The sequence below is a fragment of the Mugil cephalus genome, chromosome 5, assembly GCF_022458985.1.
Source record: "Mugil cephalus isolate CIBA_MC_2020 chromosome 5, CIBA_Mcephalus_1.1, whole genome shotgun sequence".
Lineage (NCBI taxonomy): Eukaryota > Metazoa > Chordata > Actinopteri > Mugiliformes > Mugilidae > Mugil > Mugil cephalus.
The window spans coordinates 7,407,868-7,432,427 of record NC_061774.1 but is presented as its reverse complement, the minus strand read 5'-3'; the positions used below and the strand labels follow the sequence as shown (position 1 = coordinate 7,432,427).

The window sequence follows — 24,560 nt, the reverse complement described above, 5'->3', positions numbered from 1 at the left end:
CAGGTCCAGAGAAATGCCCTGTGGGTCAATGGGAGGGACAATGGCTTTGTCTATGCCCTAGGACATCAAATATCAAATGGAGTAGCTTCCCATGCCTCAGCTCCTTCCCATCTGCCTTTCCCCCTTAGCTGCTGATAAATATCCTTATCTATAAGAAACAGGTGATAGATTTCAGGCGGCACATCTCTACAGAGCTCTCCTCTCATCTACCCTATTGATATCTCGCATCTACTTAGCCATCCGAGCTGTAGCATGAGGCACCGACGCCCTCTGGATCCCTTTGCCCCAAATCATGTTAGCTCCACTTCCTGTAGGATCGCCTCTAGGGCTGCCCCAATGAATAACATCTATCAACAACCTGAAGTGGAGGCCAGGAGCTTGTGGAGGCAAACAGCTTTAGCCCTTAACTCAGAGGCACCCTACAGCAACAGTCCCTATCTGATATATGATACAAGCTTGAATACGTGTGTGTGTGTGTGTGTGTGTGTGTGGTTGTGTGTGTGTGTCCTGTCTAACCGTACAAGAGAACAACTGCCAGAGAGGTGGAGAGACAACAAAGCGAAATAAAAAGATGGGGACAACATATGTGTGAGCAAATTAATTGCTAAGGGAATTCCGATCACTATCACTTCCTGTGATGTAATTTAAGAAACAGACATCAGATTTTTTTTTTTTTTTTGCCTAGATCAGGGGAAAGATGAGAAAATAGATGCCAGGCTGAACATACTGTGGTTGTCTATATCAGTAACAAACAGAAGTAAGAGCTATTAAAAAATGGTTGCTAGAGAACACAGTGATGCTCTTTACCTCTTTACCAGCACCTTCTTAGAGGCACTTTTCCCTTTTTGCAAATTCACCCCTTTTACTCCTTTAAAATTACATGAGAGAAAACAGGTAATTTAATCTTCATCAAACATACAAGGGCCTCACTGTCTGGTCTGACCAGATGAGTTTAACTGTTGGGATCCAAGGCTGAAATTCTGCAACCCTTACAAGCACTGTATCACTGCATTTCTATTTTCTAACGGGCATAAGACGATCCCTTCCTGCTCAATGTCAAATAAGTCAAAGAGACTTTCCACACAGAACGGAGGAGGGAACTTTTGATGGACTGACCTGTGAAGGTGAAGCAGGAGACTGGGGCAGAGAGAGGAAGAGAGAGAGAGAGAGGCCCTGGTTTGGGATTGTAATGACATTGAAAAGGCAGTAAATAAATAAGATTGGCTTGGTTCTCTTTGAAATCTGATTGATGTGTCTTTTGGGATGCCCCCCAGTATGAAAGACCTACTGAGTCTGTGGCTTTCATCCCTGACCGAAAATCGATGAGCCAGGATGTATGAGTGGCTCCTGCTCTCTACCCACCAATCTCCTGCCAGATTCCCAGGTAAGTGTCTCACAAGAAAGGGAATACGAGATAGAAGAGGAGTAACAAATCTGTTTTGTAAAAGTTAATTTTCAGTTACATTATTTATAAAAAAAAAGAAAAATACAAAAAGAGAATAAAAACGTAATAAACATCATAAAACCAACTGGATTCAACAGCACAAAATAAATTACAAATAATTCTCAAAGAGTAATGTCACTTCTCTGGTCTCCATCAATCCAATCCAGTTTCTTCGTACTGAATTAGGAATGGCTGGTTGTAATTGCATAACACATGAGTATGGCCTCCCGGGTCAGATTTTCCATCTTCCACAAAGTGGAGACAAGGAAATAGGAAATGCGCCTGGAATTGGGTGTAATTGTGACTGGCGGCGCTGAGAATTGTGCTCAGCCTGACACTAGAGCTAGTCAGCTGAAGGATAGTTTAGCCTAAAAGACGACAAAGAACGACATGCTGGGTTTAAATGAACTCCTTTTGACGCAAGCGAAGATTCTTGTGCGACTCTGAGAGACTCTCTCTGGTACGCGCTGCTCGTTTAAGGATGACAGGAGGTTAATCAAGCTTTAAAGCATGAGATTACAACAGACATGACAAGCAGGATTGAATAGATTTGGCACACTGTCTGATATAACTGCTCAGAGAGTGTGCTCTACTAGTAAATTCAGGCACTGAAATGCTGTCAGTCCCAGAGTCCAAGTGGAAGCAAAGTACATAAATACTAATGCTGCAGGAGTGACCCAAAAATTACAATATCATTGTTTAAATACTGGCAAAAACATAAGTAGTAGTTCACACTATGCACACAGAAGCATCAACTCGACGGCTGCTTTCAGTGACTGAGATGCCTTTTGTAAGCATCAATGTGGAAGTTCATTGCTTCTATTTTGAGCGAAAATTATTTTTTAGTAGTATCGATAACTCAGGGTAAGGATTTCTATTTGTCCCATTTCATGAGATGAGACATATTCCGCCAGCGTTTTATAGCAAGTGAATTAATTTCCAAATTCCATTTAGGAAAAAAAAAATCCATGGAGCCGGCAAAGGATTTTCCACGCTCAACACCTCTGAGTAGAGAATCTACGCAGCTGTTTATCAAACCAGGGCCAGGCTCCATATCAATAAACAGGGAGCTGTCAGTGCATAATACATTCTGGTAGCTTAGCAGTAGTTTCCACGAGGAAAGCGTCTGGGAAGAGTCTGATGCACAATGCCGTGCAAGTAACAGAACCATGAGAAGGACCACAGTAATTTAGGTTGTGTCGCAAAAATAGGTCAGGCATACAGAAGAGTACCAAAGTACCAGTCATATTTGTGAAAAAAGGCAAACAATAGTAGCTTTAAACATCCCATGATAGGTTAAATATAAGAGTTCGACTTCTGCAACCACATACCCAGCAACAAAATCAGACGTTTTATATTTTCAGAACACAATGGTGACGAACACGGGCCAGTTTCATGAAGCTTTCGCTATGGCTACATCTTACCTTGAGAGGCAGCTGGATTCCCATTAGATCGCAGGATCACACAATAGTTCATCTTGCTAGGCTTCAAACTTGTGGCCAAACCACAGCGGTTCAACTAGTCAGCGTTCTATGAGGAGCTACTGGCAGCTACAGGCATGTTGTAAGTGTAATGACAATGGTGTATTCTTTTCATACTTCTACATATACTGTTTATATCAAGCTACACTGACCGCTTCTCAGACTGTAGCTTGTGTGTCTCACCTTTGATGACAAATGATTTGTCTGATAGTTCTGTGTAATAACTCATGTGATATGTCAAGTTAGCTACCAGTAACTGTTTTAGCATCAGTCTACACAGATATACACAATCTCAATGTGTGGTACTTAGACTAGCAGCAACAACAATAACAGTGATGAAGTTTGCAAAGTGCACATCATTCTGACATTTACCAAATGTAAAAGGGAAAAGCAGGGTAATTCACGCAAAAAAAACACAAAAACAAAATAAAACACAGAACATTGTGAGTGACCGAAGCACTGATGTCCATACGGACCTTTCCAGCAAAATACTTCCTAAACATTGCCACAAGACAGGAAGTGATGTCATGCTTTAACAGCAGAGGCTAATCCGAAGTGCAGAGAAACTACGTGATAACTGTAACCGCTCTATAAGACAGTAACTGTGCTGAGTGACTTGAGTTTTAAGTTACAGGATCTGAAATTTCAGATCAATGGATGTACCTGAGGGACGCTTTCATATCTTCCATAGTATTGTATTTTACTATCCTGGATTTTAAAGGCATTTGCACCATGTTATTAAAAAGCATGAGCATTAATATCCATTACTAACCAATGCAGTAGGTCATTATTAATGAAAACAGCTGCTATAAATTCTTGTGACCTTGTGACGTCCAATAGAGTACACTATTAGCTACAAACAGTATTTGGTGTTAGTGACTACCTGCTCTGTGATAAGAGATTTGCCAATGCACAATCAGTAATTAGGCAGTTCTTGTGACATGCCGCTGGGACACGTTAGATTCAAGAGAGGAGGAAAACCAGATGTTCTGTTTTAAGTGTGTTTCAATTTGATCCATGCTGCACGTGACAGTGCACTAGAAATCATTCAACAATTAATTAAATTCATTGTCTAATCTAAATCTAAAGGTGACCGTTTACACCTTTGAACATCTCATTCTTGTCTAAGTCCAATGTAGTAAACCAGCACAGGACTCTGCATATTATAGACCAGCTCAGCTTGAGTGTTCTGACAAGAAGTACGTGTGAGTTACGCAGCCAGGAAAAGTGCAGTAGGATGCGAGGTGGTGTTTGGTCTGGGTTAAAAAGGTAGTTAAACACACACACACCTAGTGTTCTGTTACCATAGTTAGCACCCGGCCACCGAGAGACAGGACTGGAAGGGCTTTGATCACCTGTAACATTGTTGGTAATAAAAAAAAAAGGAGAAAACGGATAAAAAAAAAAAAAAACAAGAAAAGAAGGGAAGGATGGGGAAAAAGGAGAAGAGAAAAGGCATCAGAGGTGACACATTTCAGATATTGGGAGAAGCACTCAGAGAGTCTGGCAAAACAAACCCCTTGAAGTTTGCTGACACACTTGCAGAAACCATTGAGCACACACAAAGGCTCACATAATACCCAGATTCAGAAACATGGAATGAAAGATGTGCAGCTAAAAACAGAAGGAAAGTATGTTGGGTGTGTACCATATTTTGTCTCAGTTGTTTCACTCAAACACTAAGGTTATAATGGAAAATGTCATTTCAAATTATATTTATACAGTTAAATGATCTTTCATACTTTCTGAAATGAATTGTTTTGACTGAGTTGGCATGTTACCATCCACTCGTCAGTTTTACTTTTTAGATGTTATGATTTTGTTTTTAATTATTATTATTTTAAAATGAGATTTTCAACTGATTTATTGGGATTCATAAATCTAACAATTTGTACACTCAGATGTAATTGAATGTAGAGGACAAACGGATATGGACTGTTAGAATGTGAGCGCAGCAAAAAGAAAGCAAAAAGCAATTGGCAAAAAGAATACACAGACAAAAGGTAAGAAGAAGGGACCCGGGAATTGCAAAGGGCCTGACCAGTGTATCTTGGCTGTGCAACCAACACTTTTATTGTCCAATGAAAGTAGACAGCCACACAGGACATGCTAGAATGTGAGTACAGAATGTACTGAATTTAAAAGTACCACATCATCAAAATGAACTTAAATTGCTTAGCAACATATAAATAATTGAAGGCTTGGATAGCAATGGATAGAACATTTCTAACTTTGCCTTTGCAGAGTGTAGCATGTCCATAACAAAATCGTCCAATTCAGACATTGTCCTGTTTTTTTTATTTTTATTTATTTATTCCCCCCCCCCCAGAACATGATTGCCAGTGTGGTGATGACAGCACCTGTGTCTCTTCTGCAGAGCTCTGACTTGCATTTCAATTGACCCTGGCACCCCCACTAGGTGGTAGTCCCCTGGGCATGACCCTTTCATCAGGGCAGAATGGAATACGTTAACACCAGGATTACACTAAATCAGCCTGAGTCCTCCTGCTAAGTGCTTTATGAATGGGAAAGGCACAATTAATTTCGAATGACCTGTACGAGGACATGTGTGCTTGTTTTTTCGCCACCTGTTTGTACGAACATATGTTGCATATGTGGTTTGTTGCTTTATGCGTGTCATGAATCCTTAAAAACAAAGCAAAGACACATATTGTTGATAGAAACTGGAGAGAATCTTCCCTTTCATGCAAGGACGCAGCAAATTGCGTCGTATGTGACCCTTTAGCAACTAAAAGAGACACGCAACATGTTTGTGCATGAAAAAAATAACAATAAATGTTTCTTTGGGACACAAAGCGTTTTTTGCTGCCTTACCATTGCGCGGCGTCCGTTTTCGTCGGTCGCGGAAGGCTGCTCCAGACTGCAGAGCTTCCATCAGGCTATCCATCACACCAGTTTCATCTCCTTCTGCAAGAGAACAGATCACAGAAGATGTTTATAGAACAATGCGTACCTGAATAAACCAAGACAAAGTACAGAAGAACACTCTTAACACATTTACACATACTCAAGGTCTGATTGTACTCTACTGTGGGTTCCATCTATCTACAGGTGCATGAAAAACCACCTTACATCACAACAACAAAGTGCTTTGTTTCAGAACGAGGAGTGCTGAGACAGAGGCCTGCTGCTCGGCCCTGTCATTTTTTTCAGTAAACAGCCGGGGAGGAGGAAAATACACTTAAGAGTTTAGTTTAGAGTTTAGAGGAGCCTCAGGATGAAAGCATCCAGCGATGGTCATTGACAGATATTCTTTCTGTGGCTAACGCAGGGGAGCTAAGTGCTCTTTACAAAGATTTAGTGTGGAGCCGCTCAATACCAGGGCGCTCTATCATTGTTCAGTCAATGACACCGAGACCGGCCTTCGAAAAACATTCCCCTTGCCCACTGTTCCAGCTGTGGTGTGGATCCATGAAACCAGAGAAGAGGAGGCAGTCAGCATGACTGAAAAGACAGGTATGAGACACTTAAAGTGCTTTAAGGCCAACAGCATGACTAGTTGTACTCACACGTTGCGCATGCAGCACACCGCTCAATGGTAACAGGGTTCAAAAATAAGCTTGGGTTCTATATCTGGGTCATCTATCTTTACGCCCTAATACTAATGAGTCAGAGGGGCAACCTTTTTATCATTCTGGTCCAGATCAGACATTATTTTAAACTAGGATCATTAGGGTGAGTTATTATGGGGCTGGAGACTGGGTATCAGTTATTTTGCATATATGAGTGAACTAGCCCTTCCTCAGAGTTAACCATAATGGTCCAGGCAACTTGTTTCTGCAGAGGGCTTATAGCTGCAGCAGAAAAGAAACATCCAGAAAAAGAACGAAGGCAACGGCTACTTTCGGCACATAGGACATCGTTATTCGTGTGGGCTCAAAGAGACGCAGGGGCACATCTAATTTACGAACAGAACACAATGACACAGAATTGTACCCGATTATTTTGAGGAAACAGCAAATATTTTGCCACTAATAGATGGAGTCAGGCCTTCACAGGTTTTTCCCTTCATCTGCAGCAACAAACCAACCCAATCATTCAAGTAAAAGAAGACAGTACAACTAAGAATAGAAACATATCTTATGTAAATTTTTAAAAAAGCAACTCTTCAGTTGTAGCCTCTAATTTTACTCTCTATCTTATTCCTTCTCTTTCTTCCTCAAGTCCTTCCCAAGGGCTACTTTGAAATCAAAGTATCTGTTCCGGCTGTGTGCTGTGCTTAAAAGCAATCCCGATTAAATCAAGCTTAATTAGACCAGCTTTATCAGAACAAAACCAAAGCCGAGCCAAGTAGTGCTTATCTCAAATTGCAGCACTACACCTCAGATAGCAAGCTCATTGGTTTAAAAGAGGGAGCATGGGTTTCGTCTCTTGTGGACCTGAAGAACAATATAGTGAACAACTTGCAGCTTCTATAAGTATATCAACTCCCAAGATCTTAGGTACACCTTCTTATGCAGGCTAGCAAGGACACATTGTGAGTCTAACAGAAGGCAGAACGTGTTAAGTGGCAGGTAAACATTTATCTACTACCTCCATGGTACGAGAAACTTTCTGACAGCTCCTTCTTCACTGCCTTCTTCATGGAGACCTAAACATCACAGGGGGCACCTGACACTTTGATCAATTTGTCCTACTTCTAGCTTAACTGTAGCACAATTCATCATTTGTAATGGCCGGGACATGGGAGCCCTAGAAGACTGGGGTTCAGGGGGAGGACTGCAGACACAGAGAACCAAAATGACTAAAACGGGAAACATGCTCCCCAGTCACTTCACAGTGCTCAATTAACTATGTCCTAAGCTGTCTAAATCTTAAACTTGAGCAGGCCTTCTTCTCAGCGAGAAATTCTCAAAAGTGAGCTGTCATATGGTAACTTATACAGTATGTGTACGTATTCTACAAATCTGCCCAGACAAGGTAAGCACTTAGTAAGAAAAAAATCAAACTGAATATTATTAGACTACACTTATTCCGGTAATCCTCAAAGCAAACTTTCTTCGTTACTTACTGTAACATTGCCCACTTTAGCAGACGTTTCTGCCTCATTCCCGCAATTCACTCATCTTATTTTGAGCTGTTAAACCTAAGGCAAATATTCATCTGCTTCTCATTAGCGGCAGTGGTACATTGCATGGTGGGGAATTACAGAAAAGCTAACCTTTTATGCCCAAAGATCTTTCTCAAGAGGAAAGATCCGCTCCGCACAGAGGAAATTGCTTTCTAAATGGGTTAAGATGGGCTAAGACCCAAGACATTGACAAACCCTTCCAGTGATGAAACACCTTGGTGGGCACCTCAGCAGACAAGCCCTGGGGTCTCGTGATGATCTTATTAAAGCCTGTGGAGGTGTGGAACATGGTTGCGGCTTTTGCACTTTTAGGTATTTTCTTAAACAGTTAAACCTTTAAGAGCAGAAGTAAGGCTGTGTGGAACTACCTCCCCAAGAGAGAGCGTGTACCTGTTCCATATCTTTCCCTTTGATCCCGACCATCCTTTACCTGGATATCCGGTCATACCTGGAGGCTGTGCCAAATGTAACTGTGAGCCCCGGGGACCGGCTCAGTCTGCAATATATTTACAAGCAGCGCTGTCACATTTTCTAATTAGTCTGGATAACAAGAGCAATGTGCTCTCAGCGGGATTGGCATAAAAAGTTCGCACATCAAGTAAAGTAGTTTTTTTTTTTTTTTCCCTAAGAAGAAAAAAGTACACCACCAGTGAAAAGTTTGGACAGATCTCCTCGTTGGATTGAATGAGAAGGTGTGTCCAAACTTTTGACTGGCGGTGTAAGGAAGTGACTACAATATAACATTCAGTCCCAGGAGTGAAAATTCAAATGTCTACAATAATGAAGGGAGGGAAGGGAAGCATCGAAACAGAATTACTATGGATGCTGTAAGTGTCGCCATCGTAAGAAAGATGTAAAGGCAAAAAGAAGGTAGGAGGAGGACGAGGAGGAGGAAGGATATTCTATGGATGAGGTAGTGTGTGGTGGAGTGGGTTATTGAGAGGGACTAGTGTAGCAAGGAAAGACACAAGGTCATAAAACATCCTCCTGGATACCTGACGACCTGAGCCCAGTGACACTTAATTATTTCTTAAACATACACTGCGGTATGCAAATGTAGTCACATAGTTGAAACAACCTAAACATTTAAACTACGCGAAACAGTGAGTGTATTTTAGATAGCAATAAAAACTAAAAGAGAAATGAACAGATAGCTAAAGGAAGGTATATGGGGGGCTTACTATGGCTGATGTCAGCTGTGTGACCTATGATCAAGGCAAAATCAGTAAATTGAAACGCCAACGGATTGCTGAAGCCTCGATGCAAATAATGTTAATGTGTTTTTTTTTTAACTTCAGCCAATTAAAATCACTCATCTCCAACACTCGAGACATGTTCTGCAAAGTGAAAGAACAGCTGTCACCTTGAAAACGTGACGGCGCTTTTCACTCAAGCAAGCAGCAGACCTTGCATGCTTTCTTTTTTAATATAATGACGGGCTCTCTTTTTAAACACCAAAGGCACGACATTCCTATAATTATACAGCAGCATCACCAGAGCCAGTTCATAAATTCAATTTGGTATCTGTCATCTCCTGCATGTTGTTCTGGAGAGAAAAACCCAGCAGATCGATTGAGAACTCAATCTCTGATGGCTCACACGGAGCCTTCATGATTCACAGGGGAAAAGAGAGACAAATAATTCTAAGAATTCTAAAAAGCTTCTCTCTAATACGTATGGGTTTCTAATATAACCCATCTCCTCCGTAACCGAATCAAAGTGTTTGACAAAATGAAGTATAGGGGAGATGTCTATTATTCACTGCTTTCCTTCCACAAGCAAATTCCTGAGCCTAATTTGCACTGTAATGAGATCTAATGAGAGCTTACAGGCGTCGTATTGGATAAATTGAAACCACTCTGAGAGAGGAACACACTGAGAGTTTAACCTCACCGCAGTCACCCTCCGTGACTCCAGTAGGGAAGACGAGCAAGGAAAAGAAGAATGAAGAGGAGAGGAAAAACTTGTTCCCGTTTTTTTTTTTTTTTTTTTTTTTTTTTGCTGCTGTGGATTGTTTTTGAACACATTTGAGCCCATCTGTTCCCCCACAGAAAGTCGCCTGTGCAATTAACCTGGACCATTAGCCGTGAAACAAAGGCCTCGGCAGAAGGAGGGGGGTGTTGCTTTACGGCCAGGTGGAGAGGCAACAGCCACACTTTCTTTTAATCTCCTCTCCTCTCCACTCTCACTTCTATGCACCTGGTTTTGTGTTATTTTCACACCTGAATTCCAGCTCAGCCGCCCAGATATACACAGCCAGCTGCAATACGCAACAACCCGCCCCCACCCCTCACTGCTCTGCTGCCTGCTCTCTAACTGTCTGACAGCTGAGTAACCCCCTCCGTCTCTGCTGCCCCGGCAGCTCCTAGGACCCGCGCAGACAGAGGCCATTACTGCCGCAGACAGCACAGAGAACACAAGCGCCCGAAGGACAGCAGTCATGCACCTGTTAGATGTCTTTCCTTTGTTTTTCCCTCCTTCCCCTCTATCGCCGCGTCCATGCAGTCCAGCCACCCAACCCCCAATAAAAAGCTTGACACAATGACCTGAGAATGTTTTCAGAGAGTCTTTAATTTGCTGCTGCGTGTGTCTGTTTACTATTCCACTTGAGGGGCAAAAGGAGAGGGGAGAGGAAGGAGAAGGAATGGGAATGGAAGGATAAGGCAGGTAATAAAAAAGACAAATTTGCCTGCTGATTAATCTGGATTGCTTTACTGTAACAACTCGATGAGCAAATCCACTCATGTTCTTCCTAATTCAATTAAGGATGCTCCCACAGCCCTCCACTGCATGAGGAATGGCTGTGTGGCTACTACTTTACTTGGGGCGCGAGGTCTTGTTTGGCGCCGGGGCCAGGGGAAGTAAGGAGGGGAAGATGTGGAAATGCGCAAGATGAGAAAGGTAGGTGGGAGGTGAAAGGTGCATAATGTTTGACATGCACGGAGCGGAGACGAGTGTTGGAGGTGGGCCGGCCTGGTCACTGCAGGCCAGACCTCACCGCTGAATGAAAGGGAGATGTCCTGACTGCCAGAGACTTGGGGGAAACGTGGAGAGAAGTTGGATGTCGACAAGGGAGAGATGAAAGTGGATTAGCCGCCGTGGCGATTTGCATTCTGTGGTGGAACGAAAGCCCCAGCGATGCCCCGAATAGCTGGATGCATGAATAAGTAAACAAACAAAAACAAAAATAAACCCTCCATCTGGATGGATGCTGCCAGGCCCCAAGTGAGAAACAGTAGGGAGGGGAGGCTGGGAGACGGGAAGGGGGAAGAGAGAGGCTTGCAACGTAGCCGTCACCACACTCTGTTTCCTCTGCTATCGCTTACGTCTGCTGCCTGCAGGCCCCCCCAGCTACCACACTCCTATCACCATCTATGCACTGTGTTTGGCTAGTTTGCCCAATAACCCCTCCAACACACAAGGGAGAGCTGCAGCCCGGCACTGACAGATGTTAAGTTGACACACTTTCTCTGAGCCACATGGGGTCATCACGTCAGAGAGCCAGCAGGGTCACGAGAGCCTTTCCTCACAGCAGACTAGACCGCTCCTTTTCCCTTTTTTTTTTTTTTTTCCACAAGCAAGGCATTGCTAAATTAATTATAGTAAATCCTGATCCATATGCATTTTCAGTGACACAGTTCACAGCGTGGCATAAGCTGTGATAGTGTCTGCTCTTAAATCAGAAACTATACGGTGCTGGCCAGCGGCGCGGTGGAAAGCACCTTTTTAAAAGACTCCCTATGAAGAACTTTTAGTAATATCCAAGCACCTTTCTAATATTAAGCACTGCCTTGGGTTGCAGTTTAGTTTCAGCATGGCTTTCATTTTTTTTGTTTCACCCCATGTACCAAAACCAAATTGGTGTGTTGTCACAGCAGTAGAAAAACTGCTGTTAAGAATCTACAAAACAAAACAAAACAGTGTGCAAAACTCAAAACAAATAAAATAATAAGATCCTCCTTTTACAAACCAGAGGACTATGTGGTAATTTCCTCCTGTCTTCACGCTGGACTGGTTGTGTTCAACCGCTGTGTTTCGTTTTAAGGCGACAAGTGGGAGTGGCTAAAGTCGAGAACTGTTAAATCCTACAATTTGGACCGCTAATCGGCATCATCCCCGCCGCAGAGTCACATTCTAACGATTTTGCGCGTCTACCGCTGAATGCCTGTAATTGTGAAGCAGCAACAGTTTCCCCATCAACAACAACAACGGATCCAATCAGTCGACATCACAGGTATTTTCAGAGCGATCAGCAGATTGGCTTTAAGTGTTGCATTGGCCCGGTGAAGATGCACAGAGCGCTGGTTAAAGGAAGAAGCGCTGGAGACCGGGTTTTTTTAATTTTTTTTTTATTGGAGTTTGGGTGATCCTCACATCACTAAAATTTTAACGAGATAACAACACGTTTTACTGAGATTTCACAGGCTCTGATCACAATTGCTTATGTAAAGTAAATGGCAAAGCAGGGTGGTGTACGTGACTGTTACTGGGGTTGCTTAAATTAATTAGGCTAATAAAATTAAAGGTATGTCGATGAGGGTTTCATCCACCCAGCAGAGTGTACATGCCCCAGTTTAAACACATGGCACATTAGAAAAGCAGATTCGGAGTTTTGGAATCCAGATCAAGATAACATCTGAACCAAACCCCACACGGGCTGTTTGCATCAGTGAAAGGGCGGCGCTGTCTAGGGAATCTAAATGGATTTGACAATGGGATTTGACGGTCTTTGTAGCGAGGCTAATCAGGTTTGATTGACTGTAAAGTGACTGGTGAGGTCCAGATCTGGGAGGAGAAGTGATCAGACACTTGAACCACCCACAAATTAATGAGATTCAACTGTGCCTGAGCTGATTTCACCAAGGAGTTGAGGAACATTTATGAAAGCAATGGGGGAGAGAAAAGTGCTGGGAGGGATGTGAATGCAGTGTGTGTAACACAGATACAGAGACACAGATGGAATGAGAGAGACATAAACTGAGAGGAGAGAGAAATGCCTGCCTCTTAAATCTAATTCGAGTTTTTACTTTTGTGTTTTTTCTTTTTTTTTGTAATAAAGAGATGTGTGACAAAAAAGTGTATCATCAAATACTCAAAGTGTCCCTATGAGGGAAGGCTTATTTTACTGATGCTGACATTTATTTTTGGAAATGTACCGGTATAATCTGGAAGAGCAGAGGATGACTATTTTATTGTATCCCTTTCACTTACAAAAATTGAATTTCGTAGTCAATAAAATAAATGTATTTAATCCTTGCATGTCACTTGCTTATGAATAATTCTCTTTCTCTACATGTTTCAATTCACTCTGCTTGGTCTTATAGGACTGAGCAGAGGAGCAGACATCTATAATTTCTGTGCCGTCTTTGCCTTCAGGCAGATTCTGATTCTGACTGGAGATACAGCACAATCTAATATGCTGTTATTTATTAGAATGGGTGTATGACAGAAGATAATCCTGCTGCCCTTGTTCCTGTCTTTCAAGGTAATGATGGAATTCACCAATCCATACACAGGGGTTTCCGAGCATGCCTTGAATTTCCTGCACTGAATCGGGGGAGCTCAAATTCAAGGACAAAGGAAAAAGTACAATTCTTAAAGTTTGTCATTACACTGTTGTATGCACATGAAATATTTAAATGCATAATTTTTATAGCGCATCAGAAAGTACAATATATAGGCAATCGCGGACGTCACCAATGCTGTGACACAGAAATGATACTTTAGAGAATTAGTGACTTGAAATTAACAGGGAAGGAGGGACACCACATTCTCAGCCCTCTTCAAGGAAAGGTTTGAAACTGTACGACCAGGTAGCTAGCTCTCAAGCTAGTTAGAGCTAAGGGATCTACACGACGCAGGAGACGGGAAATCCATCCAGCGGGATGAACTCACATCCGGTTGCAGGTTCTACTCCGTTAGAACTAGAACCACCCTCAAAACCAGCACTCTCAGCTTACATGTACAGAAACGGGGCTATTTCAACATATTCTATGGATATAACTTTGCAGCCATGAAACTGGCATTGTTTAACCATTCTTCCCCATTGGCTCCAGCTCCTCAATCTATACAACATCTCCAATCCCCATATTTTCCCCTTTCATCCGCCAGCTTCCTGAATCACATCCATTACTACATTTGTTGCCTCTATTAAGCCATGCCCTAGTTAGTGAAGTCCCTTTTGCAGTGGAGTGCTCTCGTAGTCCATTGTATCATCAAGTCATATTTCTTTGTACATTGTACATCTGGCAAATAGAAGCAATTCTGACTTTGACACAGGAACCAAATCCATAAGCATTGTACCACACATATATCACTGTTAAATTGTGGAAAAGTCTGTCCTTGTCCATTAGATTCTACATCAAACATGAAGGCCGGCTTTAGCTCTTTAATGCTGGTCTCATTTTCTAAGCCGAGCTGAGGAATAGTGAGAATCTCTCTCAGACAAAAAAAAAAAGAAAAAAAAAATCTTTTATCTACTTGGGTTTCTGACCTTCACGTCTCTACAAGCCATCTCTCCTGGTAATATTGTTTGCCATGTCTGCTGTGCTGTGGAGACACTATGCAAACCTAGACAGCCAACCTGTCCACCCCACTGCCGCTTGTCAGCGCTTGTCTATGATCACCTAGCTGGCATGGCTGCGGTGCAGGTATGCACCGGCCTACCGGCAGCTGTCAGTGTCACACAAAGCCATCAATCCCCATCTCCTCCGCTGTCACTCCCGACAGGGCCCCGCCAGCCACAACCAGTAAGCCAGCTGCATAGGAATATGTCAATTTAGTTTAGCGTGCCACTCTAATAGACACAATATAAACACGAGGGGACAAACCCCTTAGCTCGCTGATGAGCACGAGCAGCAGAAAACACACTAGAGCGATGACATGTTCCCGAATCAGCACAAATGGTCTTGAGAATTAGAGGGAATAAACTATGCTGTTTGAATGCGTTCAACCCCTATTCTAACTAACACCGCTAACACATTTTGCTCATATTTATTTATTTATTTCTAAAAAAGAGCCGCCTTTTATTTATGTAAACATACACTATTTCATCCTCCAAGTGTGAAAGGTTGACAAGGAGGATGCATAAATAGAAGCTGCAGGCCCATCATTGTCAACATGCCAACTGCTCTCTGCAGAGAATCACAGAGACATGGAGACCTCATTCTAGCGGGCCTTGCTCAACGGGAAAAAATGCCTAAACAACTACAGCTTTGGAAAGGAACGGGGGCAAACAATAACGCAATGAAAATCCAAGATATATGAGTGGAAGACAATTTAAGGATTACCTTATACAATGAACATGGTCTCTAACATGCGGGTTCTTAAAGTGTTGGAAATGTTGCTTTATATCTGTGGCTGTGTATCTTTAATACATATGAGGGGCTCAGTACTTTTAAACATAGGGAGAGAATGCAATGCACACGGCATCCAGATGTTGTGTGAACAAAGATAACAATATAGACTATGATTGTAATCTGTTTTCAGTGGCTATATTTCAGCGCATTTATCTTGACAAAGCCTATTTTTCCACTGCAACATTCTCACTGAGGAATTCAAAGTATGGATCTGCAGACTGCTAGTGTCTTCAAGCTGTTACAGTAGATTGAGGTGGCTCTTATTTAGCCTGTAAAATGGATAAGTTTTCAAGTAAAACTTGATCATAAAAACCTCGCACAGAGGCGTCTGTGAAGCCTCTGTGTGTGTTTTATAGGCTTTAGTAATAATTTCTACAATAAGATATATTTTTATACAATCAGATACTTCTATTTTGAGATCTAAGATTAACACGTTAATAATGCTGCATGACATTTAATGTGTGTAGTCATTTAGTACTCATTAAAGGTGTTGTAAAACTCACAGGTTAATACCACTATGCTTTAAAAATGATATATCACTAGATGGCAATTAAAAACGTTTCTCTGAGCTTTTACACAAGCTGCTGCATCTGTTCTCTTATTGAAAACCATAGGAGGTTTAGTTTAGATCCTCAGGTCTGGGAAAGACTGAACAAACATGTAAAAGTTCTCCTCTATGTCTCCGTGTCACCTGGGAGAAATGCCTTGACTAAACTAACTTTTATTTCCCGGTTGTCTGCCTATTCTTATGTTCCTTTATGCCAAGCTGCATTGTGCTCAAATAAGCATGTGGGCTTCCCGGCTCAGCTCAGAGCTTAGTGAATTTGACTATTGTACGCGGTTGACATGTGGGTTCAGACACTTGCCCCAGACGGGGGCATTGACCCCGGTGATGCCAGCAGAGCGGGCGGCCAGAGGGGCCCGCGAACGCCTTAGAGGAGGAGAGTCCAGATGCTCTGCCATGCTCCAGCTCTTGACACGCTCAGCATGCCGCTTGTGACATTGCCTCATATGCCGCAATAAAAAATATCCCGCTGCGCCAAACCATCGTCCCCTGTTTTTAGACAGAAGCATCAGTTTGGGTTCATTCTGCACATTCGTGTGTTCAACTGTTATCTCCAGTGAAGTAAAGCGATTTAGTGCATGTTGAACATCTGGTCAGTTCAAGAGAATGCGGAAATCCACTTAGAGAAAATTAAAACAAATGGAGTGACTGGGTAATGATTTCATAAGCAATTATTTCCTACATTAGGACTTCTTAGCACTCAAAGAAAAAGTGTTTAGTGCTGCGCTTGTCTCCTCTATCAATCACGCTTGTTGAAGAAGTGTGCATGTCACTGAACATAATCTTGAGTTTTATCAACTGGGAAATGGGATTTTTTTTTTTTTTTTTTTGCCGTCACCCCTCCCCCAGCCTGGTGCCATCCTGGTAAATGCTAAATGAATTAAACTCCCATTAAATATGCAGTTCATTGTTAATCATTTGCAAGTGAAGGGGATTAGGTTGCAATTTGTGAAATGACATAAAATCTATCCCTTCTCAAAAATAGCCTCTTGAAATAGCATTAAACACAATAGCATGATCCATCAAAACAGTCTTTTTTAGCAATAAAATGAGCAAATCAGTAAATCCATAAAAAAAGATGATAAGACGTTGACCTGTGGATAATTCTCATAATACAATGGCCATATGCTTGCTCCATCTGCTCATGCTAATGGATTTGCAAACAAAAATGTACTGCATTCAAGCCGATTTGATCTATCTACCGATAGAGTTAAGTAATAAATGGTTAAAGGCATCAAGCTATCTATTTCATTTAGCCTTTCACCTTAAAATACAGAATAAACGAAGAAACTGTTTGGACATGATTAATTAATGGTAATCGGAATTAAACGCGCCCATTCGTGCGCCGCGCCACGTTGTTTTCCTCAACCTTCACAGAAAACACGAATGGTGCACAGCATGAAATATGGATGCGAAATAGTCTCCGCAAATAACTAACTCTTCAAATATCTGAGGCACATGTAGAATTTTAGAACAGAATGGGAGAGGAGAGCCAAGCCTCTCAAGCCAAGGCTGTCAACCGGAGAGGAGCGCAGGCACAGAAAAGAAAGACGTGCAACGGGAAAAACGCTGAATATCCTGCCACGCGTGTTCCAACCAAACAGCTTAGAGAGAAACTAAGAGAAAACACAAGCACAAACCACCAAGCTGCCGCAACCTCCAACCTGCTTCTGGCTCGCGTTCACATTTCCATTCACAGGATTTAAGTAGCTCTGCGTTTGATTGTCCTTCCTCTGATTACATTTCACGCAGAGGTAAGCTAGCACACAAAAAGGAAACTATTCAAGGTTTAATGAAAATGTGTAGTCAATGCAGGTAAGGACCTTGACAGAGGGGGGGAAAAAACAGCCTGGGAAAAGTGCTGCTTGAATTTAAAGGTGTATATTTCATAACTTCCAAGGTCATTGTCATCGCGACCGTCCAATGAGCTAGGTGTTGGTGTGGAGGACAATCCTCGCTATCTCCAAGGCTGCAGGCAACGTTGCCCATGTCATCCTCATGTTTTATTCATACGAGTCATATTATGGCATTCAGAAACTGAGATCAAAATCTGCTCTGGCAGAAATATTTAATATCATACCTACTTCTCTATCCTTCTCCATCTGGTTAGCCAGAATGAGAGAGAGGGGTAGACAGCTTCCCTCAGCTCAGCCATGTTGGATTATTAAAAGTGAAGCTTTCAGAGAGGTCACTGCTCAGGGAAAAAAAAAAAAAAAAAAAAAAAAACTCGAGCATGCATCAATTATCTTGGAGAGTTTGTGGCATACTGAAGACTGTCTTGTCACATTTCCCAATGTGGCTGAGCTACAGAGAGGTCCGTGGCTGCCGTTGACATTTAGAAGCTGGTGAATTGTGGAAATCCCAGTCTATTTGTCCAAAGAGTTAAAAAAAAAAGATAAGAAAGAAAGGAAAATGACCAAAAGACCACGCACTGCTAGCAAAGCCCCTCCGGACTTGAAATTCCTTCTCAATGTCATTGGCATAACTAGACACGAGCACCCAGCTCTGTCACTCTGTTTGTTCTTTTTCCATGTGTGAACAACTGCATCTTACGCTGATCAATACACGGCTTGCTGGCACGGCTGGAGGAGTAATTCTAGCGTTGCATGGCAATATATATTACACGCTGCCCGCAAACTTCCTTCGAAGCGTTGCTTTTGTTCATTAATGTCATACTTAAAACTAATAGCAACATCATGACCACTTTGGAAAAGTAGGCATCAACTTCCTATTTTTATACGCGACCTAAATATATTGTGTTCTTCTGTCTCAAACAAAGCCTCTATATTTATAGAGGACTTTTATTCTAAAAGTTCTCCGTACCACTGAATCACACAGTGGATGTATCTCACCTAAACTGTGCATAATTTGTATGAATCTTTGTAGTGCAGAGGAAAGTGCTGCTAAGAGCACAAACTGCATTATACAAAGTGGTGTAAGCTGCCTGTTGTTTGGGAGCATTATATCAGCTGTGGAAGTAAATATAGGATTCCTTCACAGTTGAAAAGCCCCTCCATCCTACACATTATACTCTTGCTTCAGAGTTCAAACCTGTGTGAAGCAACATTCCATGAAACCTTCCCCCCCCGACATTTCCATCCTGCCGTTCTCGTCCCACGAACCCCCCCCCTCCCCCACCCGCCTCCCCGTCTCCGTCTCTGCCTCGGCGGCGGCGGCGGCGGCAGCGGCGGCAGCATGGGGAGAAGTGGCGTACCTTTGTTCATGTCAATCAGTTGCTTCTTCTTCTGCTGGCGCTCCTGCTTCTCGCGCTCGGCTTTCTCCTTCGCCAGCTTGGCTCTCTTGATCTTCTCCTCCATCTCCCTCTTTTTGTGGTTCTCCTTCACTGCTTCCTGATGAGGCACACACACACACACACACACACAGACAAAATCAGAATCTGGCTCCTGCTGCCACCACTATTTTAGCACTTTTGCATCTACTGTACAGTGTTTAGGAGCAGCAGCAGCAGCAGCGGCACGCCATCAGCAAAATCTCATTTTGAGAACGGTTTGATAGTTGGAGATAAGCTGGGATAAACATTGTTATTTATGAGGTGTCTGGGCTCTTTTTCATTGATTTAATAACAGGGAGTTCTGAATGTCAATATTGGGCCATTTTTGTCCACATTAGGAAATACTGTATGATCATGCGGTATGCGCCACGCCAGCGTATTTCCTTTGACGGGACAGGAGAGTTATTGGATGTGAAAAGAAAAAGTGTTTCAGCGATGTGCCAGTCTCCAAGGAAGGAAAAAAAAAAAAAAAAGATATCATCCTCCTCCTCCTTCGTGACCAGCTGAAATGTCAGGACGGAGTCAGAGAAAGAGAGATAATCAACTGTACGTATTCAGCCTTTACAAATGTGTCAGTTTGTTCTTGCGCCAACAGAGAATAAGATGCAACCGTGTGACCTTTGGAGACAACAAAATGTTCCGCCATCCCGAGCCTGTGGCGCAGCCCTGGACGGGAGCCGCCGTGTGTGTGTTGGTGTGTGTGTGTGTGTGTGTGTGTGTGTGAGAGGTCATAGCGTATGTGCCTGTATATACTGTACACCGGAGTGAGTGCTGGAGTCCATGGGCATCTGTCGGCTTCACCTCGTCTGCGGTGCTTCCCTCTTATGTATGCATATGTGTGTGTGTGTGTGTGTGTGTGTGTGTGGGTGAGGCAGTAAGCGAAGGCATGGCCCTGTCTGCGCGCTGATATAATAAGTGGCGACAGTAGGCCCCCCATCTAATGCCCCCATGGTCCTGATGTGTGTGTCGTGTTGGCAGCTAAGACAGAGGGATTACGGGGATTGTGGGGAAGGAACAAGGAAAGAGCAGCTCATCATGCCAGTCAATAGCAGAGCTTTTCTCCATGTCCAAGGACACAAGCCCTCATTGTCACTGTCTCCTTGTTAGATGACAAGGGCAATGAGAGAGAGGGAGAGACAGAGAGGAAGAGAGGAAGGGGTCGAGTAATAATGGAGAAGTCATGTTAGGATGCTGGAAAAAATAAAAAAAGGAAGCAAAATAGCAGGGGAGAGCGAGTGAGTAACAAGTGATGTTTTCTGTCTGCGGATGCTGCAAATCAGTCAACACTCACAAATCAACCTGTATTTTAGTAGCACAGCTGCGCTCTACACGGCCTACCGACCGCACGCACTGTGTCGGCGTTTTAAACGAAAGCAGACGAGAGCCGAGTCCAGCAGTGAATCAGTTAACTAGCCCGGTTGAGTGATGGGCATTTTCCGTGTTCGTTTCTGAAGTAATATCACTGTAATCCCCGACATCTACAGCACGGGCTGAAAGATAAATTATGCAGATTACAAATAAAATCCTGTCGGCGAAACTTATTTTAAACAAACAACTAATTGTGACTGTAAACATGATTATGCAACATAATTATGTGGCGCGAATCAACCAGCGCCACTAATTATCATAGCACCAGATATGAGTTTACTGTATTTTTTTTACCATTTCTTTACCATTCTCTGTGAATGCCTCAGATTTGCCGTTGGCAACAACCAGTTGTATCACATCTCATTTTCTTGGCCACTCTGTGCATTGTAGGAGGACACATAAGAGAAAAGAATCCCCACGAGATGTGTTTTCAGAAATAATCTTCGACAGAGCGAACTAGATTTGAACCTCATCGAAACAGAAGACAGTAGATCTGATTCCAGCGGAATCTGCTCAGATATTCTCCGATATGACATAAAACAACGTTGTGCGTCAAAACACGGCAACGCGATTTTAAGTGACCAACGAAAACACAATATTTCTGTGCTTCGCGTTCCACCGTCTGCCCCTCGGTGACGCTCCTCTGTAATTACAGCCGCGCGAGAGCGCAATTATTTATGCAAAATGAAAACAATCTGCAATAACTTTGATCTTCTAATTAAAGTTAACAATCTATAAATGCATAATACACATTGAATCCCACAGAGAAGGATCCCTCGCAGAAACAGAATGTATTAACCTCTGAGGTCCTGAAGCATGCCATCAATGAGCACCACAAGGCAACTAAAATAAAGCATAAAAAAAAAAATCTGATAGATCTGATGTATTTTTATTATGTTGCACACTTGCGCATGTAATTGTATTAATTTACACATGGAGGCACATTCAATAATGTCAAGGAGTACGTACAAGCATTTCTAGATTTTTAGACCATATCTCATGGCATTGTTTAGCTACTGTATGGACATGAATTCAGTTCCTTAATAAAAGTTAGTGATACCTTTAATGGTTGCTCATATACTGAGGGAGATATTTTTGCTTAAAATACTAGAATTAATTTTGAGTAACACTTTATTTTTACTTATGTCAACTCATCAACGACTTGCTGCAAAGGAGGGTTTAAAATATCTGATAAAAAAAACTTGAGGTCCTGAAAAGAAAAGAGGTTTTCACAGCATGATGGACAGTCCTTTAAGGCTAGAATCCCACCTCGGCTCATGCCATTAAATAAAACACAGAGCCCCTTAGGTCTAAAGGCCGTGTTTGTACTAGAAAAATATAGTGTATAGGTGATGTATACACATTGAATCTGAGGTATGTAAATTCACAGTTGGAATCTTTAAATTCACAGACGGTACAATGTGCCTGGTTTGTGCATAACATCACCTTAATCGTGGGCAGCGTTGAAGCGGCACATTCTCGCTTTTCGAGCGCGTTCGGAGCCCTGAGATGAAGTGAGTGCATGTCACACTCATGGCCTCCAGTGCGTCTGAGATGGAGATTATACGTGCTCTTCCGTCTAACACTGGCTGGAGAGCTGCGCAACCCACAGGTCTAATCTAGCAGCGAGGGCCGAGGAGGAGTTTTTCTTTCCAGGTCTGCTCACTCAATAATTCATGAAATGTGTTTGCTGTTCTTCCTTGACCCCGCACAACACAATACATCTCCCACAGCATGGTTCCCCTCCCGTGCATACAAGTTTGCCAGTCCAATGAGGGAGCAATAAGTATTTCCAAGCGCTCAGTTGCACCAGTGATCTCACACAGAGTGTCACTGCTATATCTCATTTGAATTTTACAAACACTACAACGCCTGGGATTTAAGCAGCAAATGTGTTTATTAGCCATCTGTTTCACTTTGTGCCAGGCTGTGGGGGGGGAAAACTGCCTCAAGAAGTTATAGGTTACAGATTGTGAGACTTCTGCTCCGTGGTATACATGTATTCCCATATTGATAGGTGACCTCCAAAAGCTGGTACAATGAATTTAATGACGGTGTCACACTCGTGGACGGAAAGACGCCGAGGAAACATGATGGTGGTTTGGCAAGAAGGTGGAGGAGAGGGAGGGAGGGAGGGAGGGGGGAAACTGTCAGACCGACGTCTTCAGCATCACCAGCGCGATTGCGATCACTCCTCATATTGTCAAGGAATTAGGCAGCTTTAGGAATATCCAGTGGGCTCAGAAGTGCACACACAAACTATCATTTTAATCTCTTAGATGCTCTATCTTGAAACTTTGTGAACCCAGGCTGGGTCTTTTGGTCTTATTAGAAAGTCGTTCAATTAACAAGGAAGACTGGTAGTTCATCCCAGCCCATCTGCTGCGCTTTGATAACTCATTAATGGAAAAAAAAAAAAAAAAAACCTCCTCCCCACGCTCCTGGTCAGGATTACATATACAGGCCCAGAGATTGCATTTCACTCATACTCTATTTCAGGATATGGTAGCGGCATTAAATTAACAAATTGTCGGACTCTTGTTGGAATACTGACTCCATGTAGTGAAATCAAATAATATTTCATTGGCCTCAGAAAAGCAAAGCAAATGGGACGGGAGAGAGAGAGAGGGGGGGAAAAAAAAAAAGAAGCAAAACAGAGTTAATGGATTCTCTTATCAGTTACATTCAGTTCTGTGAGGACTGTCTGTCAATGCGTTTACTCAAATGCCTTATGTCGGTCGGGTGCATTAAGCCAGAGCTTTTTAGTAAAAGCAATTTAGGGTGACTGTATTGCAACGGAATTCTTTAATACTGCAGATGCTTTGTGTCGTGCCTGCATTACACGGGGCAGAGCAATGTAGACAGAAGGCAGTCAACAACTCAATGTCTCAATTCTGAAACAGAAGTCTGAGGCACACCCGGCCTATCAAGAAGTTAAACGCACTTAAATTGTTCGCTAACAAGAAGGCACGGGCTTCATTTGATTTGCCATTTAGAACAAATCAGCAACGATTGATGCCGGTCGACTTTTTCAAAGATAAATAACTAGCAGGCGTCTCTCCGCGAAACTCCTCCGCCGGCGGGGGAAAGCTAAGGAAGAGGCTCTCGTCGTGCTGCCGGAGAGCTAGCCCGGTTCTTTCCACAGGGTGAGGAAATAAAAACAACATAGCAGAAATGAACATTGATTCCTCGTGCTCTGCAAGCAAACAGGATTAGCCTTTCTGTCAGCGCAGCTGAAGAGCCCGAATCTATAAATAATATCTGAGGAATATGGTGATTAAGAATTGTTTTCATATGAATATATTAACTTACTACCAGGCCCTTCACCCACTTCACGACGCTACATCCCTCCCTTTAACCGTAGCAGAAAAGTTTAAATCAGCCATAAAATATTCATATGCAGCTATTTGCCTCAAAGAATCATTTATTTTCTTGGCTCTTTTAGAGACATACAACTCTGTAATCCATGAGGGAGGGGTGTGTTGTGCGCTGGAGCACTTTGATCCGCCGGAATGAAAAGTTGGTTTCAGTTGGGGATCAGAGTGAAGAGAGGAGAAGGATTCAGACAAGGGGACCTTGCCATTCACGTTAATGGATTGTGAAGACTGAGAGTATGCCGTCTGGACACCATGTCATCATCCTGACACCGGGAGCTTTTGGGGCAGTGCCAGGGGGGACGGATAGACTGTACAAGGTAGAAAAGCAGAGATGCCTGAATAAATGTTTAACAGACTGCTCGAGACAAAATGGGAACGCTTTCTTTGTCCAAAAGTGATGCAATGTTTACCGAACTATTAATATTACCTCCAACTTGTTTTGCCCTTTATTTACTGACACTAGAAGTAGAGAAATTCTTATTTTTTTTCTCCTTTACTTCAGTAGTAAAACTTTCTTACCTGTGTATGCTCCACTACTACTAATGTATGAATGCAGAAGAAACGTCAGTGTTATATAACCAAA

The 24,560-nt window shown here is 42.7% G+C and overlaps 1 protein-coding gene across 7 annotated transcripts in view; it reads right to left on the bottom strand.

The window, feature by feature from the left end:
- The window catches only part of diaph2 (diaphanous-related formin 2), a 344,356-nt gene that overhangs the window by 37,814 nt on the left and 281,982 nt on the right, over positions 1-24,560 (bottom strand). For 5 of the 7 annotated variants that reach the window (XM_047584557.1, XM_047584556.1, XM_047584559.1 and 2 more), the window contains 3 exons: positions 19,155-19,290; positions 5,761-5,853; positions 4,215-4,280 (listed from right to left, as the gene is read on the bottom strand). In XM_047584557.1, the coding sequence (XP_047440513.1) occupies positions 4,215-4,280; positions 5,761-5,853; positions 19,155-19,290 (295 nt within the window). The remainder of the gene's footprint in view (positions 1-4,214; positions 4,281-5,760; positions 5,854-19,154; positions 19,291-24,560) is intronic. The other 2 variants (XM_047584558.1, XM_047584562.1) reach the window with 2 other exon arrangements.